Source organism: Miniopterus schreibersii, assembly GCF_964146895.1.
Source record: "Miniopterus schreibersii genome assembly, chromosome: 2".
Classification (NCBI taxonomy): Eukaryota; Metazoa; Chordata; class Mammalia; order Chiroptera; family Miniopteridae; genus Miniopterus; species Miniopterus schreibersii.
Genome location: NC_138102.1, coordinates 170,392,529 through 170,410,927, shown reverse-complemented (window position 1 = coordinate 170,410,927; position 18,399 = coordinate 170,392,529). Strand labels below are relative to the sequence as shown.

Here is an 18,399-nt window from a genome sequence, read left to right as displayed (position 1 = left end):
CACTGTATATTTAGAAACTCTTAAGCTAAATTATTGCTTAATCAGTGTCTTTGTTTCCAGAAGGAAATGTACTAAATTCAGAAAACAGAAGCCAGGAAATAGAAATTCTCCTTACTTCTCACTCAATACATGTATTTGTCTGCACTTTAGACCATGGCATCCTCCCCCGCTGCAGAATAATACATTTATAACTGACATTGCACTTTTTTGAAACATTTAGATAAAACAAAACAAAATTTAAATACAGAACAATCTACATACCTGAAGATCTCATCATAGTGCTATTTATAACATGGATAGATGGGGTGAAAGCCGGATGGATGGTACACCCAGCCGTCTAATTCCCCATTTGAAATCTCCACTTGAATAGTTCACTGACAATCATATCTAACAGGTATTATGGGTTGAATTGTGCCCCGCCAAAAAGGCATGTTGACGTCTTAAACCTCAGCACCTCAGAACAGTTATCTGAGAAATCAAATTAAAGGGAGGACATGAGGGTGGACCCTATTCTGATTTGGCTGGCGCATCTACAAGGGGAAATTTGGACAGAGACAAATATCCACAGAGGGAAGACAATGGGAAGACACATGGAGGAAAGATAGCCACGTGAGTAGGGTGACACATCTACAAGCCAAGGACTGACAGCAAACACCAGAAACTAGAAAAGGCAAGGCAGGGCTCTCCTACCTAGAGCTGTCGGAAAGAGCATGGCCCTGCTGACACCTTGATTTTGGACTTCTAGCCTCCAGAGCTGTGAAACAATAAACTTCTATTGTTTTAAGTCACCCAGTGTTTGGTCCTTTGCTGTGGCAGCCTTAGATAACTGACAGAATAGATTCAAAGCAGCTCCCCTTGCTTCCGCCTCCTCCAGCAAACCCTGTCCTCCACCCCACAGGCAGAGCCCAGAATCACTATGGCTTCCTCTCTGGCTCACACTCTATGTTCAATCCATCAACTGGTTCTGTCAGCTTCACCTTCGAAATATGGATGCCAGCCAGCAGCTCCTCACCTCACCCCCACCGCTAATGCCTGTGTCGGAGCCATCGCCATCTCCAGGCTGGACAGCAGGAGCTTCCTGACCAGCCTGCCCACGGTGCTTTTTGCCACTGCAGTCCTGGTCTCCAGAGAGCAGCCACAGCAATCTCATCCAGATATAAATCAGATCCCGCCACTTCCCCCCTCCCACCCACGCTCCAGAGGCCTCCTGTGTCCCTGGACTGTGCTCAGTAAGCACCCCTCCTCATTTGGGCCAGTTACTGAGGTTTACGGCCTAGTGTATGGTCAGCTTAGTCACTGTCCGTGCATGCTTGGGAGAAGGTATAGTCTCTGTCTGCAGGCTCCCAGAGTATTAAAATGGGATTACTGTAGGATTCAATGAGATATTTCTTCTTCCATTTGTTAAAAAATATGTGTTGAGCACCTGCTACGGGCCAGGAACAAATATAAGGTGTATGGATACAGTCTCGGCCCTCATGGAATTAACATTCTAGTGAGCATGGGATGTGCTTGGAAAACAGGAGTGAGCCTGGCTGGGCATGGCTCAGCAGCTGAGCATCGACCTTGGATCCAGGAGATCGAGGTAAGATTCCCAGTCAGGGCACCTGCCCGGGTTGCGGGCTTGATCCGCAGTTGGGGGCATGCAGGAGGCAGCCGATCGATGACTCTCTCATCATTGATGTTTCTGTCTCTCTCTCCCTCTCCCTTCCTCTCTGAAATCAATAAAGATATATTTTAAAAAAAAAAGAAAAAGAAAAAGAAAACAGGAGTGGGTGGCAAGTAGATGGCACTCAGTGAATGCTCGCTGTCATTATTAATACATATTATATGAGTTATCCAGGGCGGATGGGAAGAGGAAACTAAATTGATTGTTTTCTAAGTTGTTAACCAGAATGAAAAACTTTGTGCAATTGTTGAATTTTAAATTCCCAAGATTCTACTGAGTCATTAAAATGGTATAGGTATTTGTAGACTGAGGTATTATTTCTGATTATATAAAAGTACTGTTTTTTATTTAAAGTAAAACTAAACAAACAAGCAAGGAAACAAAAAGAAAAAAAGTAACACTGATTCATTATGCATAAAGGGATGAACTTCCTCTCCCCAACACCCTTCCTCCCTCAAGGACCCACATGTGTTTCTAAGGGGCTTGTTTACAGGGTGGCTTCAGAGGCTAGCCCAGGATGGCCACTAGAGGACCCTGGGAGGGAAAAAAAGTGGCGCTCATCCCATCCTTCTGATTCTGAGGCCCAAATTTTGATTTCAAGAGAAATGAGGGCCCTAGCCAGTTTGGGTCAGTAGTTAGAGCGTTGACCAATGGACCAAAGGGTCCCGGGTCTGATTCTGGCCAAGGGCTCAGCTCTGGCAGGGGCGCCGGCAGGAGGCAACCACTCGCTGTGTCTCTCTCACATCAATGTTTCTCTGTTTCTCTCCCCCCCAATCTCTCTGAAAAAGCAATGAAAAAAATAGCCTCAGGTGACGATTAAAAAAAGAGAGAGAGAAATGAGGTATAAAGCTTGGAACCACAAAGGTTAGTCATTAAGATATAAACATACCATATATACTAATCCACCTGGTATGGTACTACTTAGTTGCAAAGTGAAAAATGTCTAGTTTCTCCTCTCCACTTGAGAGACAGTGTGGGAGGATTACCCACAAAAACAGTCTGAAATCCCAAAGGAAGGAAGTTTCATTCTGACACAGAATTAAAAGGCTCAGATGTTATCCCATTTAGACAATAAATTAAATAGAAAGTTGAACAGAAAGGAACACTTACTAAAAAAAAAAAAAAGAAAAGAAAAAAAGGATTCTGAGAGGCAGCCCTAACAAGAAGAAATATCGTTTGAATAACTTTGATCCCATTTATTTCTTATTACTATTCATGACAAAAACGGTCAGTTTGTTCACCTAAAATCCATGCGGCTCACTTTACCTGTCACCCTAGGGAATGTGCCTTTCAATTTCCTTGACACATAATTTTATTAGAAGTATCATGAAACGTCAAGCTAACCATCATTTGGAAAAGAGACTGTCCAACACTTTCAGTAGCTCCCAAACAGAAGCTCGTGGGGGGTCAAGTTCACCTAAGAGAAACTCATTCATCTTGACAGTAGGTTCCCCCAAATGACAACTCTGCTGCAAAAAGGCAATAGTATGAAAGTTTTTGCAGGTTTTGTCCTACGGGCCAGGTTCATGTATTTAAAATAGGAGTGATTCTGATACACTTGCATGTTATTTGCATATGTCTATCTGGTCTTCAAATTAAAGTTCTATTGTAACACTCCTTTCAGTGGCCATTTTATAAAGATTAGTTTCTAGTTTCCTTCTTCTCTAAAAAAAAGAAAAAAAATTTCACTCCTGTGCTGCATACCAAAAGGGTATAAGGCATGTTGAGAGCTAGAGAAACAATGAATGAAGGCTACGGCTACTGTTGCTCTGTGGGACACTGTTAGAGAAAAGAATTCTGTATTTTCCATATTCTACAGGAAATCAGTCATATATTTTATTGTCATAAATACCTAAATACATATGTTTAGATACGTTCACATCATGTTTCCCATAGAAAATCATATAGTAAAAGTCTTCTCTTCAACCTTCAATGAAAAAAATAGCATATTATTATGCTAAGCCTATTTTATCATCAATCAACTAACAATACACTAAACTAGTAATTCCCAAGCTTTTTAAAATCTCAGCATTCATTTATACCCTTAAAATTATTGAGAACCCCAAAGAGCTCCATCGATATTTACCGTATTAGTACTTAAACTGAGAAATTTTTAACTTCATGAATATTAATTTGTTTTAAAATAAAAACAATAAATCCATTACATGCTAATACAATAATTCATTTTAATGAAAAACAACTGCCTTGGCCAGATGGTTCAGTTGGTTGGACCATTGTTCCATACACCAGAAGGTTACGGGTTTGATCCCTGGTCAGGGCGCATACAGGAGGCAACAGATCGATGTTTCTCTCTCACACTGATGTTTCTCTCTCTCTCTCCCTCTCTCTCTAAAATCAATAAAAACATATCTTCAGGTGAGGATTTAAAAAAGAAAAACAATTATATTTTCCAAAACATCAAGAAAATTAGTGAGAAGAATTCCATTGTTTTTTCATTTTTTGCAAATCTCATGTCTGGCTTAAGAGAAAATCTACTTAATAGAAGACTTTCATATCTGCTTCTACATTCAGTATGTCATGACATACTGTTTTGGCTGAAATGTATGAAGAAGACTAGGCCTCAAACAGATAGTTGTTGGAAATGGGAGGAATATTTTAATAGCTTCTTCAAATAACTGTGAATATTCTTCTTTCATACCAAACCAAAATGTGACAAGTGATAGTTTCTTTAAAATGTATTGCAATTTGGAATCTAATACCACACACTGATCAACTTTTCCTACTCCCTTATATGGAAACCTATTGGTCTATCTTAGTGATTTTCAACTGGTGCGCAGCAAGACTTTTTAAAATATGCACTTACCTGACTACGTAGTCAGGAGCACTGACCTCTGGAAAAGGTCCCTTAGACTGTCAAATAAAAAAATGACAACAGCAAACAACAATAGCTGTCTGATGGTAATACCCCATCTTGAACCATAAATATATAGGTCTTAATTGAGTTATATCTTATTGGCCATGTTGCATAATAAGATTGTGTCTGATTGGTTAATTCTTGGTACCAAAAATCCTTATATACAAGTATAGGAGGATCTCTAGGGGTTTTTCTAGATTTTTTAAAAAGTCTCTTTGGAGCAAAAAGTATAGGTAATAATTACTTTTTTTTTTTGGTAAATCAATCAAAATTATACCTAATTTTTTGTCAGAATGGCAAAAACTGTATTTTTGGTGTGCTGCACAATTTTAGAAATGAGTTTATATGTGCCATGAGATGAAAAGATTGAAAATCGCTGGTCTATCTTGCTAACCAGGATTTTGGAACATCGTATACTAGTCATTTGGAAAATATTAGCTTCCTGAGTTATGCAGATCCCCTTAATGTCAAAACATTTCATTACACAATTTTTAAAATGATGCTTGTTAATATTACTACCAATCTCATCAGAAAAGCATTAGAAAACTGGCAAGCTCACAGTGGCAAATACAAGTTTTCCAAAATTCTAGTTTTCCCATGAAAGGTTAGATGTTATGATTGGTAACAAATACCATTAGTTGTTTTCCAAGAAGTGGCATGTCCGATTTGCGCATTTTCAAGAAAATGCCTGTCAAATTCTCAAGCCCGAATAACCATATTTTGCAGGGGGTTTTTCAAATAAAAATGGTACTCCTTGAAAAAAACCAGCTTATTTGACTCTCAACTCAATCACATATGTGCTTTCTCAAGACAACTATCAAACTTTGATGCACAATAAAAGTGCTTTAGGTGCATTTCCCATTTAATATTCCCACAGAATATTAAAAGTAGATTCAAGGATAAGGACTTATACATGAAACAGATTCCACTGCTTCATGAAAGGCATTCTTAGTGAAACTGGCCCTTTTTCTTTTTATTGCAAGTGTGTGGCAGTGATGGACGTAATGACTATGAGCATGGCGATGGCTCTGACTCACAGGGAGATGCCGGAAGTTTACCACCGTTGCTTTTGCAGCATCATGCAAATTACAACACAAGAAGGCCAGTCACATCTTGGTTTTATTATAAAAATACTTTTGACCTTACAGACCCCTGGAAAGGTCTCAGGGACACCCTTAGAGATCTGCAGACCATGCTTAGAGGATCACTGCTCCAAGCAGACTTTATGGACAGTCATAAACCACAAAAATTATAAATTTCTAAAAACCTAGACTGTTTCTAGCATAAAATCAAATTTAGATGTGGTTAATCACGGAATGACCTTCAGTCAAGGCTCACATTGATGATTCTGTTTCCAATCAAAGCAAAAAGGGGTTTCTGCTGAATTGATTGCCTCTTTGCAGAAGCTGCAGGTGGGCTCTGTTATTACCTTTAATCCTCACCTGAGGACATGTTATTGATTTTAGAAAGAGGAAGGAAATGAGAGAGAGAGAAACATCGATTGGCTGCCTCCTGTATGCACCCCAACCAGGACTAAACCGGCAACCCAGGAACGCGCCCTAACCCAGGACTGAACCCATAACCCTTCGGTGTATGGGATGCTGCTCCAACCAGCTGAGCCACACTAGCCAGGGCCTGCTCCTTGTTGAAGAGAATGACGACCTACAAATTAACTCCCTTCCAAATTCAGAATCTAACGCACCGAGTTGAATGCATGGAATTTCAGTATAATAAAAAAAGTTAAGAAGGTTTAAAAAGAAACACAAATTTTTAACCCATAGTTTTAAAAATAATAATGATTAATATTAAAACTTCCTTGAATAATAAAAATAAGTAGGCTCTATTTATCTAGGAGTTTATACACTTTAGGTATATTTAGCAAACCGCGGGGAGGAAGAAACCCCTCCGCGCACTGCGACTCGCCTGTAGGCCGCCCGGTGTCTCTGCAGGGCGACGGCGGCCAGCTGAAGCCGGGCCTGCACCACCACCTCCAGCTGGCCCGCCGAACACTGCGCGAGGCTCTTGCGGCCGGGACTCTCCATCTCTGACACAAGGGAGTTGAGCCTGTCTTCAGCTTCTGTCAGTAAAACTGACTGAAAAAACAAGACCACACAATTACGTAAGTTCAGAAATAATACAAATAATGTCTCATTCTTACTTGTCGAATATTTTTTTGTGCTGAAAAAGTAACAAAATGGGAGACCAAAAGGGAAATTTGAAAATCATCATCAGTGAACAGCAAATAAGCAACAGGGAGGGAAAAGGCAAGTCATGGCAAGAGAAACACGTGCAACAGTGACCCTTCGTTGCACACGCAGCCGATGCTCATACGTGCTCATTTACGGTAGTTACGGTCAATAAAGTTGCTGCAAACACTGAATTAGCAAGTAACCAAACCACTGTTCCTAGGGATAGGTCCCTGGGAGCCTCTGGTCACTGACCAATATGTAACCTTGTTCAATATGTGTTTATGTTTAAAGACACACTAATATATATTATAGACTCATTAACCTTGAACTCACAGTCAGTAGTTCTATAACTAATGCTTGCTTGAAACTTAACTCCCCCACTTATTCTCTCCATAAGGTGCATCACAGCCCTCAGAAGCACTAAACAGCACTTTAGCACTAGAATAGTGGGTCATTTTACATGATAAAATCAGCAACAACAAAAAAAGCACAAAAACTCAAAAAAATGTGGCAATAAATAGACCATGAAAAGGACGCATGTTTAGAGTATGAGAGTGGAAACAAAAACTCAGAGCACTGCCTTGTTGGACCCAGCCTGGAATGCGTGTGCTGGGCAATTCACATTTTTCTATGCTCTGCTCATGTCTACAAATGGCCACAAAAGAGCTGTAACTATTGACTTTACAAATAAACTTTAGCATTGGCAAATTAGCAAATAACAAAATGGTGACCAATAAGGATCGGCTGCATTTCAAGTTAAACCATGGGCGCCTACCTGGTAACGTGAAGGTTATTTTACAGTGGACAATCGATAGCAAACAGCCACCCGGCACGGTAAAACAGGAAGGGACCAACCCATCTTTCAAGGAACAGGCCTCTAAAATCTTGCTGGTACAGAGCAGTAAATATTATACAAGTTCTAGACCAATTTGCATGATGGTCAAGGACATGATCTGTATTTATTAGCTGCGTAACGCTAGTGAATTTCTAACTGTTTAAGCCTCAGTTTTCTCATGGTTCAGCGCAACATAGTTCACAATGAGTAACACCTACATCACAGAGCTGTGAAAATAATCGTGCGAAGTGCCTGTGGTGTGGTAGGCGCTGAATAAGAGGAAGCTGTTTTTGTCGCTGTTGTCATCACTGTTATTGTCAAGAAATGAGAAACGGTATGGAAATCCTATCAAATAAAGAATCGTATGTTCTGTAGCACCTAATCGGGTTGTACAGGGAAAGTCTGACACCTCCGGGTATCTGACTTTTCTCCTGGGGGTAGAATTCATCTTACCCCAACCCATGCTCATGCGAGAAAAGCTACCTGGTCTCCTAACAGCAAGCACAACCCAGGAAATGGGCCTGTCCCCTGCCGAAGAGTGTGTATCTTGGTAACTGATTTACTATGCTTTGAAAACATTTTAAAACTTACCTTTACTGTATTAAGGGTTAATTCACCTTTCTCTTTTCTAGGATAAATAAATGTACTTCCTTCATCCTTCACACATAGCTCTATAAGACACAAAATTTTGAAAGAACCAAGGATATCTGTGGTTAGTTTAAATATTAATTCTCAATAAAACTCATCATTAATTGGGAAACCATCCATAAATTTAATGCTAAAAACCTCACAGTGATAATTAGAAATATGTTATTATATCAAATAGTTTAAAAACATCATATATTAGAAAATTGAGGCTGATTCTTACAACAAAGCAGACAACTCTGGAAGGATCTTTCAGATGCTAAGAGGATGTTATTCAAGTGATCAGCTATTGGTTCCTCTCCTGGATTCCAGAACCCTTAAGGTCCTCAAAGTATTTTGGGTCTTCCAGATATTTATAATATTTCAGTAAGATCTTCTTGGAAGCATCAGTTCTACTGAGCTGCACAAGCTCTAACTTAAGTTAGAGCTTGAGTTCAGTTCTACTGGAGATTGACACCATTTGGAATGGCACAATCGACAATCTCAAATATCTCACCTCCTACCCCGCCCCCCAATCCAAAGCCAGCCCTGATCCTGAGCCAGGGAGAATTCAGAGAATTTATATCCCAGACCTTGCCTGCTTTGGTGAACCTGGCTTCTAGACTACAGGAGAGAGAAAAAAACTACACATCATTATTTGACTAGGAATCACTGCAAAAATTACCTGCCTAAAAACACTGGGTAGGAAGGAGTCTAGAATAACGTAGAACTGAGTGCACCGGACTTCCTCCCTTCTGTCTCCCTGGCTCTTCTCCTACATTAGGAGGTTCTGAGCTAGGGGTGAGCTAAGTATAAGGGAGGGTTTGTGCACTGGGAAAGGCCCAGCAGGAAGACCTGGGACTGGGTCTTCTCAGGACCCTAAGGAAGAAAGTGAGAGACAAAGATAGAAAACAAACGCCTGGAGCTCGGTATGGAGAACCCTGTGATGAGCATCATCAGGAGATGAACAGCAACCCCAGGAGGAGTCTGCCCCCTTCTTCCTCACTGTCTCTGCCTCCCATGTGGCCCTCCCACGTTGTGGCATGTCCCTTCTCCTGGGAGCTGTGAATAACAAACTGTGTTTTCAGTGGCAGCTATCTCCTAATCTATTGGCCTCCCCATATCTGAAAAACAATAAACTTACATTTTAAAACAGAGGCTAATATTACTCTTATACCAAAACTAGACAAAGACAGCACACCAATTTTTTGGTGTGCTGCAGACTTTTAGTAATTAGTTTACGTGTTCCATGAGATGAAAAAGGTTGGGATTTGCTGATCTATAAGACATTACCTCATATAGTGTATATATTGGTGATACACATGCCAATATCTTTTATAAATATGGATTCAAAAATCTTCAATGAAATACTAGCAAGCAAAAATCAGCAAGACATAAAAAAATTATACACCATGATCAAGTGGGATTTATCCCAGGAAATCAAGGTTGGTTAAGCACTCAAAAATCAATTAATATAACACACCGTATTAATATAATAAAAAACAAAAAGCACAGAATCATCTTAATAGATGCAGAAAAGGCATTTAATAAAACCCAAAACTCTGTCGTGACAAAAATCATTCAACAAACTAGGAATTCCTCCATCTGATAAAAGACATATATGAAAAAAACCACAGTTAGCATCATACTTGATGGTGAAAACCAATTATTTTTATGGTGACATCTAATCCATTTGCAAAACAGATATACATTATGGCCCCTAAATTCCATCCATGGGTGTCTGATCCCATAGAAATATGCACTATATCATGTGGGTATGTGGCGCTTTAGCACTGTTCTCTAGAGACGAAGTGAATGAACATCAACAGGGGAATGACTGAATAACCGTGGGACATTCACAGCACAGAACACTGCGCAGCCAGTATAGTGAGCTGAAGCACAGCAGCTGACTTAGGAGCAGTTTTAGTAACATTTTCCTGGACAAGGAAGGCAAGATACAGAAAAATATAAAAATATATTATTTGTAAATAAATGACAAATCCCTTTTGTGTGTGTGTGTGTGTGTGTGTGTGTGTGTATACATAAAATGCATGGATATGGAGATATATGGATGATATGGATAGGCATGCACCTAAACACAAGCATAGATGTGTAACATTAATAAGCTTACAGAAAATATGGAAGAACAGATACTAGACTGTTCGTAAGGATTACTGGGGGTGGAGAGGGGCAGAGTTGGAGAAAACCAAGCGAACAATAAAACAAAAGGTTACCTTTCAAGTTGGAGACGTTTGTTTTGCTCCTCTCAGAAACATATCCTTGGTTGACTATTTTTATCATATTTTCTGGAACACAATTTATTGTTGCAGCCACACTTATTAAAAAGTATGCTTTAACAAAAGAAAACTTATATAAGAGGTGTTGATGGCCAACTGTAAGCAGAATTTGAGGCATGCCTTTATTTATTAATTCATCAAGTGCCTAAAAAATGGGGGGAAATTAAATTTAGAAAGGCAAATAAGTGAAATCTTGTTTTTAGATATTATTAGCTTCAGTCCCCTCTTGCATTCCTTGTTTGGTTTTGAGTGGAAGAATACAGGGACAGCCGTGAGGTACCATAAATAGCAGGTCTATGGAGAGAAACGTGGCGCTGGAACCACTCCTGCAGCTCCACAGCGCCTCTGCAGTTCCCCACCAATCTGTGGCCTGTGCCTCATGAGCCCAGCCCTGCCACATAATGACAGTGAGCCAGGGCTGAGAGCGAGGGAGGAGACACCTTCAAAATAGAGAAACCGCAGAAACTCATCAGCCGTGCACGCTGGCCGCTCTGCTTTAGTGTAAGTTAGAGCTACGAGGGCACCAATGGGAAGATTGGTGGATGGGCAAGCTCACGACCCAGCTTAGATCAGAGCTCAGTTATCAGAACTCAGCTCCCCACCCTCGATCTTGTGCATACGCACTTCCTTGGCAAAATCATAGTCCTGGCAAAAGCGAACACAGAACTTTCTGGGGGCGTGCACCCTGCAGTTGAAGGCTGAGGAAATCGCGCAGTCAGGATCCATGGTCCCACCTTGACTTCCTGGCCAGACTTCAGTGCCGCCTGGTCACCGTTCTGCATTTCCCCAGTCCATTCATTCTCACTCTCTCCTAGACAACTCTTTTCACGCTTTCCTTGTTTCTAAATTTAACTTTTCTTCCCCAGTGTCCCTCCCAGCTAATGACCTTGGTTCCTCTACTGAGAAAACTGAAGCAGCCATGTAGTGTCCACAGACCCCACAGCTCCGCCATCTCTCCAACCCACCCAAGCACCTGTCCCACCACTCTGCCTGCCTTCCTGCCTCTCAGACCATCGAACCTGTCCCCACTGTCCTACTCAGCCATTCTCCCTACATCATAAATGTTCCCTTTCTAAGTCACATTCCCATCAGCACAGCCATGCTGTCTTCTCCATCTCAAAAAACAGAAACCCCATGTCCTGACTTTCTCTCCAGCTGCTCCCTCAATTCTTGCTCCTCTTGACAGCGTAACCTAAGGAGTTGTCAATATTCTAATCCTCCCCTTTCATTTGCTTGTACACCCGCTCCCTCCCTACACTGAAACCCTCTGGTCACTGTGGCCACTGGCCTACACTTAACTAAATCCAATCCAATTCTTAGTCCTCCTATGTCATGTTACTTACAATCTAAGACAGTGATTTTCAACTGGTGTGCTTCAAGAATTTTTAAAACATGCAGTACTTGACTGTTTAGTCAGGGACATTGACCCCTTTTCCCTAGATTGTCAAATTTAAAAAAATGACAACAGCCAAAACAATAAGAGCTGTCCAGTGTGAATGAATCAAAATTATACCTATTTTTTGTCAGATCAACAAAAATATATTTTTTGGTGTGCTGCAGACTTTTAGGAATTAGTTTATGTGTGCATGAGATGAAAAGGGTTGAAATTTGCTGATCAAGACATTATCTCATATGCCAATTAAACCGTTACATGGCTTCAATTGTAAATTCATTCCAATTTCAGAGATGTTAAATGTGAAGAAGAAAAAAGCATGTTTAGGACTCAGTAAATTATGGTGCTTGATTCATCAGCAAAATTCGACACTATAAATCATTCCCTCTTCTGAAAATGCTTCTCTTAGCTTTCAAGCCACCACATTCCCTTGATTTCTTTCCTAGCCCATTGGCCACTCCTCGTCAGCCTTCCTAGCTGGCTCCTCTTAGTCTCCTACACCTCTTAACACTGGCATGTCTTAGGGCCCGGTCCTCTTCTGTCTCCTCCCTCCTTCCCTTTAGATGATCTTAATCAGGCTCATGGTTTTAATTTCATCTAAATGCAGATGAAATAAAAGTGATTCTCTCCAGCTCCAATCTCTCTTCTGAACTCAAAACACATATAATCAACTTCTGACTCAATACCTTCACTTGAATGTCTATCAGATATCTCAAACTGAACATGTCCAAAACAGTACTTCTAGTCTCCCCCACAAACACACACACACACACACAAATATAAACTCTGTGAGGGTGGAGAATTTGTATTATTGATTGGCTGATGTGTCTGACTGACAGCACGAGAACAGTATGTAGTGCTGAGTAGGCTCCACAGATTAGCTAAAGTGATCCTTTTAAAACATAAGTAGATCAGGCCACATCTCTGTTTTAAACCCTCCAGTGGCTCCCCATTTTGTTCAGAGTAAGAACCTAAGTTACAAAGGCCCTACAAGGCCCTTTTCAAACTGGATCCCTGTTACCTCTCCGACCTCATCTCCCACCGCTCTCTTTCACTCACACAGTTCTATAACACTAGCCAAGATGTTTCTCACCGAGCTAGGCAATCCTGCCCCAGGGCCTTTGTACTCATTGTACCCTCTTCCTAGATTATTCTTTCTCCATATTTTACATGACTTGAGTCTTTACCTGTCTCAAGTCTGTTCACAAATGTCACTTTAGTGAAGACTAATCTGATCACCCCATTTAAAATTATAACTCCCAACCTAGCCCCATGCTCCCAATCCCCCTTATGCACTGCTGGGTTTATTTTCCCCCATAGCATGGTTTACCTTCTAACATACTAAATAATTTACTTATTTATAATGCTTACTTATATGTTTATGACTAGTCTTAAACAGAAGCATCCTGAGGGCATGAAGTTTGTACTGTTGATTGATGTGTTTATTTGGCAGCACTAGAGTGGTGCCTTGTGTACAATAGGCTCTTATTAAATTTTTGTTGAATTAATATAAAATGCAGATGCTGAGGCTGTCTATTCTAGGAAAGAGGGAAAGGATTTGCTTAATGTGAACTAAAAATACAATCTCATTGTTGGGGTGAGTTTGAGGCAATGTTGGCAGTGAGGAGGTCGGTTGCCATTGTCCCTTCTCCTGTCTTAACATCTTCTGAAGGGTGGACATGAGCACATACAGAGGAGGCAGACTTGGAGTAGCACGGAGCCTGAGCTGGTAACAAACTGTTGTACTAGGAAAATGGTTGATATTCCGGATCTAGAAAAAGAACTACAGATTGTTTGGGGGGAGGTGGGGAGTCTTCTCTTCTCTTTTCTTTCCACAGCAGTGATTTAATGAGTCTTGACAATTACACACAAACACTTGAGAATCAAAAGAAGATTAATTAGAAATGCTATTTAACACTCCTTTCTCTCACTATGCAAAAAAATGTAAATTGTAATCTGAAGAGTCTTGAGCAGACCAATAGTTCTGTTTTAATTAATTAGCTAATAGAAATCAGTTTTCCATTATACTGTCAGTCTTTTTGTTTAAAAAAAAAAAAGATCAGGCAGACATTCCTTTTAGACCCCAAACCACTTTTTTAAGAAGTGTTTTTTAGGATTTCATGGCATTTAAGATGGGGGAAAAAACAGATATTCTTAAAAATCCAAGATCTTGGAATACTAAAATGAAATATGAATATGTATTTGTATCTTTCAAATACCAGCTCTTTCATTTCAGGTAACTTGCTTATACATTAAAGTAAACTTTAAGGCAAAAACAAGGAATCATCTGAAGCATAATTATATGTAAAGTTTGTGGAATAAAATGAACAATAAAAAAGTAATAAGATTACATTTAATAAATTACATGTGATATATTTCTATCAAAATTAGGGAGGACAATAATAAAGCAAGTTTGAAGTGTCTCTCAAAATTACTTAATAAAAATAAATACCTTATTTAATAAAACAGAATGCTGTTTCCTAGCATTAAAATAACCTGTCTATATGCATGACCTGTCACCTGGCTGTAAGAGCCCCTTTCCTGTCCATAACCCCTTTGAATAATGGTTGCACTACCACTCTTATGCTCTAACACTTTCTACTGTCAGTAGTCCTAAGATCTTTAAAAATTATTATTTCAAGTTATTTAAATACTACTAGGTCATCAAAGCTCAAATCCCAATCATTCAATTACTGACAAGAACAAACCTACTGAGATGGGCAGTCTAGCCCTCTCTTTGTAAAAAATATTGTGGAAATCAGAGGAGCTGCTATCTCTAGGGTGATAATCATAGTACAACATGTAAATGTATCAAAATAACATGTTGTGCACCTTAACTTACATAATGTGATATGCCAATTATATCTCAATAAATAAATAAATTTAAGTAAAAGAAGAAAAGAAAACCTTTCAAACCACTGGCTGAGAGGCAGTCTTAGACTAGGGCAAAGGATATGAGTAAAAGCAGGACTGAACAAGTGCGTGATCTCAAAACATACAAAATCCTGTTCTTCCCATCAAAGCCAACCATTCTTGTGCAGGTAACCAAGACAAATGTCAAAGTTAGACACTTGACATGACTAGATGAACAAATTGAATACTTGTGTAATTGAAAAATCTAGGAGCAGTAAGTGGTATTTGCCCAACTTGAAAACCAGATCAGTTTGGGTACAATCTTACATCTGGCCTTAGCATTTTGAGAAATAAAAGAGCATATCACATACAGGATTTTCAAAAACAAAGATTAAAGCTACCAAATAGATTGAAATAAATAAAAAATTATCCACAGCACATATCCAATGTTTATAAACTACTGTTATCCTTACCTGTATATTTTCTTTACTAGTAAGAGGTTTTCCTGAGTCAAATGATTGGAATGTCTGTCAACATACAAAATATTAACATTAGAAACAAGAATATTGAGTGTTCTTTTAAGTAAAATTGTTACTGTGTTCTAAACGTATTTTAAATATCATTTTTATTGCCAAACTACTACTCTGGGTTCCTCCCACACCCCAAAGTTGTGCATGTGGGGTTAACTGGAATGTCTAAATTGTCCCAGTCTAACTACATGCTCTAGTTAGAAAAGACAATAAAAGAAAGAAGAAAGTGAAAATCAGAGATAAACTAACTTTTTTAGGTTGTCAATGTTAATACTTTGGTGTCTTTTTAAATGTATTTTAAATTTTTATATATGGATCTATATTCCTTTTCATTAAATATTGTATCATAATTGTTTTCCCACACCCTTAAATTACCTGTAAACTTCAGTCTAATAGCTAGGCAACATTCTATCCTGTCAAGGTAGCGTAACAACTTCTTTCCTACTGGTGGACACCTAAGGGGACCACTTCCCGCCCTTACCCTACCATATAGCTCTATTTAAATGACATGGTCACTATTTTGTCTGGCTAGTTTGAGGTAAAATTGTATTACTCTCCAGAATGATTCTTTTTGTGGTTCTTCTTCTTTTTAGTGACTTACCTATTAATATGCTTGGCTCTAAATATAATGTTGCATGAGGAACTATTCAATGTATTTGCCACAGGAGATTGCTGTGTCGTTGTGCAGGGTGCATTTCTCTAGGTACAGAAGGCCCTTTAGAAAAAGTGCCCACTGTAGACATCGATACTGACGTCCTGCTCATATCCCCCCGGCCACCTGAAGTCACCAGCAGCTTTGGTGGACAGGCAGCTCACATACGGGAGGTACCCTGCTTCAGCTGTGCCTCTCTGTTTGCAGGCACTCTGTGGCCACATGACATTCAGGGGAGGCTGGAAGTGCAGGGAGCATCCGTACCAATGAGGGACAGAGATTGCTCTGGCCGGTCTCTCTGAGGGTCCCCACTGCCCACAGCAGTGACCTCATTAATACTCCATGGAATGGTTTTCCGCCCTTTCCCGCTCACTCACCATCCTTTCTGGAACTACCTCCCAAATATACTACAGTATTTGTTTCCAAATCTTTGTCTCAGGATCTGCTTTTGCCGGACCCCTAAACCAAGACGACACATATAGCTCTGATTGAAAGAAAGTGTTGGCAGTGTTTTAAATTTTTCCCCTTTTTTGAAGATATTCTTTATCTCTATAATACATTGATGAGCAAGTGAACCCAAGGGGAGATCTTTGGTGGTATAATTTGAAGAGAGTTGATGGGACTTCAGAGTTGGTGATGAGAGCAGAATCTCAATGAGTATAATGTTAAAAGACAGAATTTTTTAAACACCTGTGAGAAGTCCAATAATAATCTGTAAGACTTTTTCAGACATAGCAGGTCCTCGAATAACACTGTTTCATTCAACGTTGTTTTGTTATAACGTTGATGAGAAAAGAAAATTGATCCCCAGCAGGGGCCACTGTCTGTGTGGAGTTTGCCCCCTACCCCCATGTCTGTGTGGGGTTTTTTAAGGGACTCTGGGTTCCTCCCACACCCCAAAGTTGTGCATGTGGGGTTAACTGGAATGTCTAAATTGTCCCAGTCTGAGTGTGTGTGCGTGGGGTGTGTGTGTGTGTGTGTGTGTGTGTGTGTGTGTGTGAATGGACCCTGTGGTAGAAGGGCGACCTGCCCAGGGTGGGTTCCCACCTGGCACCCTGAGCTGCCTCGATAGGCTCCGCCACCTATTTGGAAAACCATGATCTTACTTGTTTTTATTAATCTTTCCTACATGTATGTATAGCTCACATTTATTTTAATCATCAATATTAGAAGTGTTTGGGGCCTTTATTTACAAGTTTGGTGATGTCTGTTTTTGTGACCAGAAGTACGCCAGAGGAACTTAACTCTTCCGTGTATCGATTTTCTTATGATAAAAGTGGCTTCATGATGCATCATTGCACTTGAAGTTGCAGTTTCTGAGAACCTACTGATGACTTTAAGTGAGGACCTACTGTACTTCTTTTACAACTGAAATCTAATTCATTCATTCTTTCTTTAAATAACTAGCCTGCAACCTAATAACATTGACACCTATTTTAATTATAAACCCTGAACACATTTCCTCTTTTAATTACACTTTTTAAATTCCCAACCGAAGCAGTAGAGCTGGGAATTAACTCTGAAAATACAAAATCTGAAGTCACAATTCACTGGGAGACAACGCGCCCATACTTTTGCCTCATGATAACTAGTTGATAAAAAAGAAGTCTGGAATTTACCTGTCAAATTGGCTTCAGGTTATTTGTTCATCTTGGTGAAAGCAGTGCCCACTGAAAACTCTGTCTTGTTTCCCACTCTACCCACCTGGCTTCTCTCATTCTCTTACTCCTGAATTCTCAATGTGGATAACCATAAGGGTCACTTCTCTGACTCCCACTTTTTTCATCTGCCTCCATCCCCAGCTGATTTTATCCAGTCTCATGATTGTAAATCTCTACGCTAATTCTCCCAAATTTACCTGAAGCCCCAAACCCTCCCCTGAATTCCAGATCGTAAATGCTCTGCACCTACCAACACTACTTCCCCACCTGTACGTGAAGTGGGGATCTCCTGCTGGCCCTGCCCCTCCCCTGCCGGAGCAGTCTTCCTCTTCTCAGCTCATAAAACTTCTTCTGACCAGTCGCTCGTGCTGACCGCTCTGTAGTCACCCTTGACCCTTTTCTCTTACATCCCGCACCCAAGCCATCATCGGCAAGTGCTGTCAGCTCTACCATCATCACAATGTGCAGAGTTGGGCCCCTTCCCACTCCTTCATCACCTTATCCCAACCATCGCCCCATCTCACTCAGATTATCTGCAAAGGCCTTCTACCTGGTCTCCCCATTTATACCCATGCTCATCCAGTCTAGTCCCTGATCAGCAAGCAAAGTGGCCCTTTGAAATTTAATTCCTACCCCATCATTCCTCCCTTCAAAGCTCCGCAAGGTCTCACCCATTTAGAGTAAACTCCAGTCCTGCCCAAGCCCTGGGAGGTCCTGCACTCCCCTCCTCCCCTCTCCTCCCCTCTCTATTCCAGCCTCTCCGGCCTCCCTGATTTTCCTCAACCATGCCTTGGAGTAGCTCCTCCTTTATGGAAGGCTACTCT

General features: G+C 40.3%; 1 protein-coding gene across 1 annotated transcript in view; it reads right to left on the bottom strand.

Annotated features, from left to right (window-relative positions):
- The window catches only part of CFAP54 (cilia and flagella associated protein 54), a 215,331-nt gene that overhangs the window by 65,490 nt on the left and 131,442 nt on the right, over nucleotides 1-18,399 (bottom strand). Inside the window, exons 48-51 of the mRNA XM_081128376.1 lie at nucleotides 15,206-15,259; nucleotides 10,424-10,631; nucleotides 8,157-8,236; nucleotides 6,465-6,634 (exon numbers count right to left, since the gene is read on the bottom strand). Coding sequence (XP_080984502.1) covers nucleotides 6,465-6,634; nucleotides 8,157-8,236; nucleotides 10,424-10,631; nucleotides 15,206-15,259 — 512 coding nt within the window. The remainder of the gene's footprint in view (nucleotides 1-6,464; nucleotides 6,635-8,156; nucleotides 8,237-10,423; nucleotides 10,632-15,205; nucleotides 15,260-18,399) is intronic.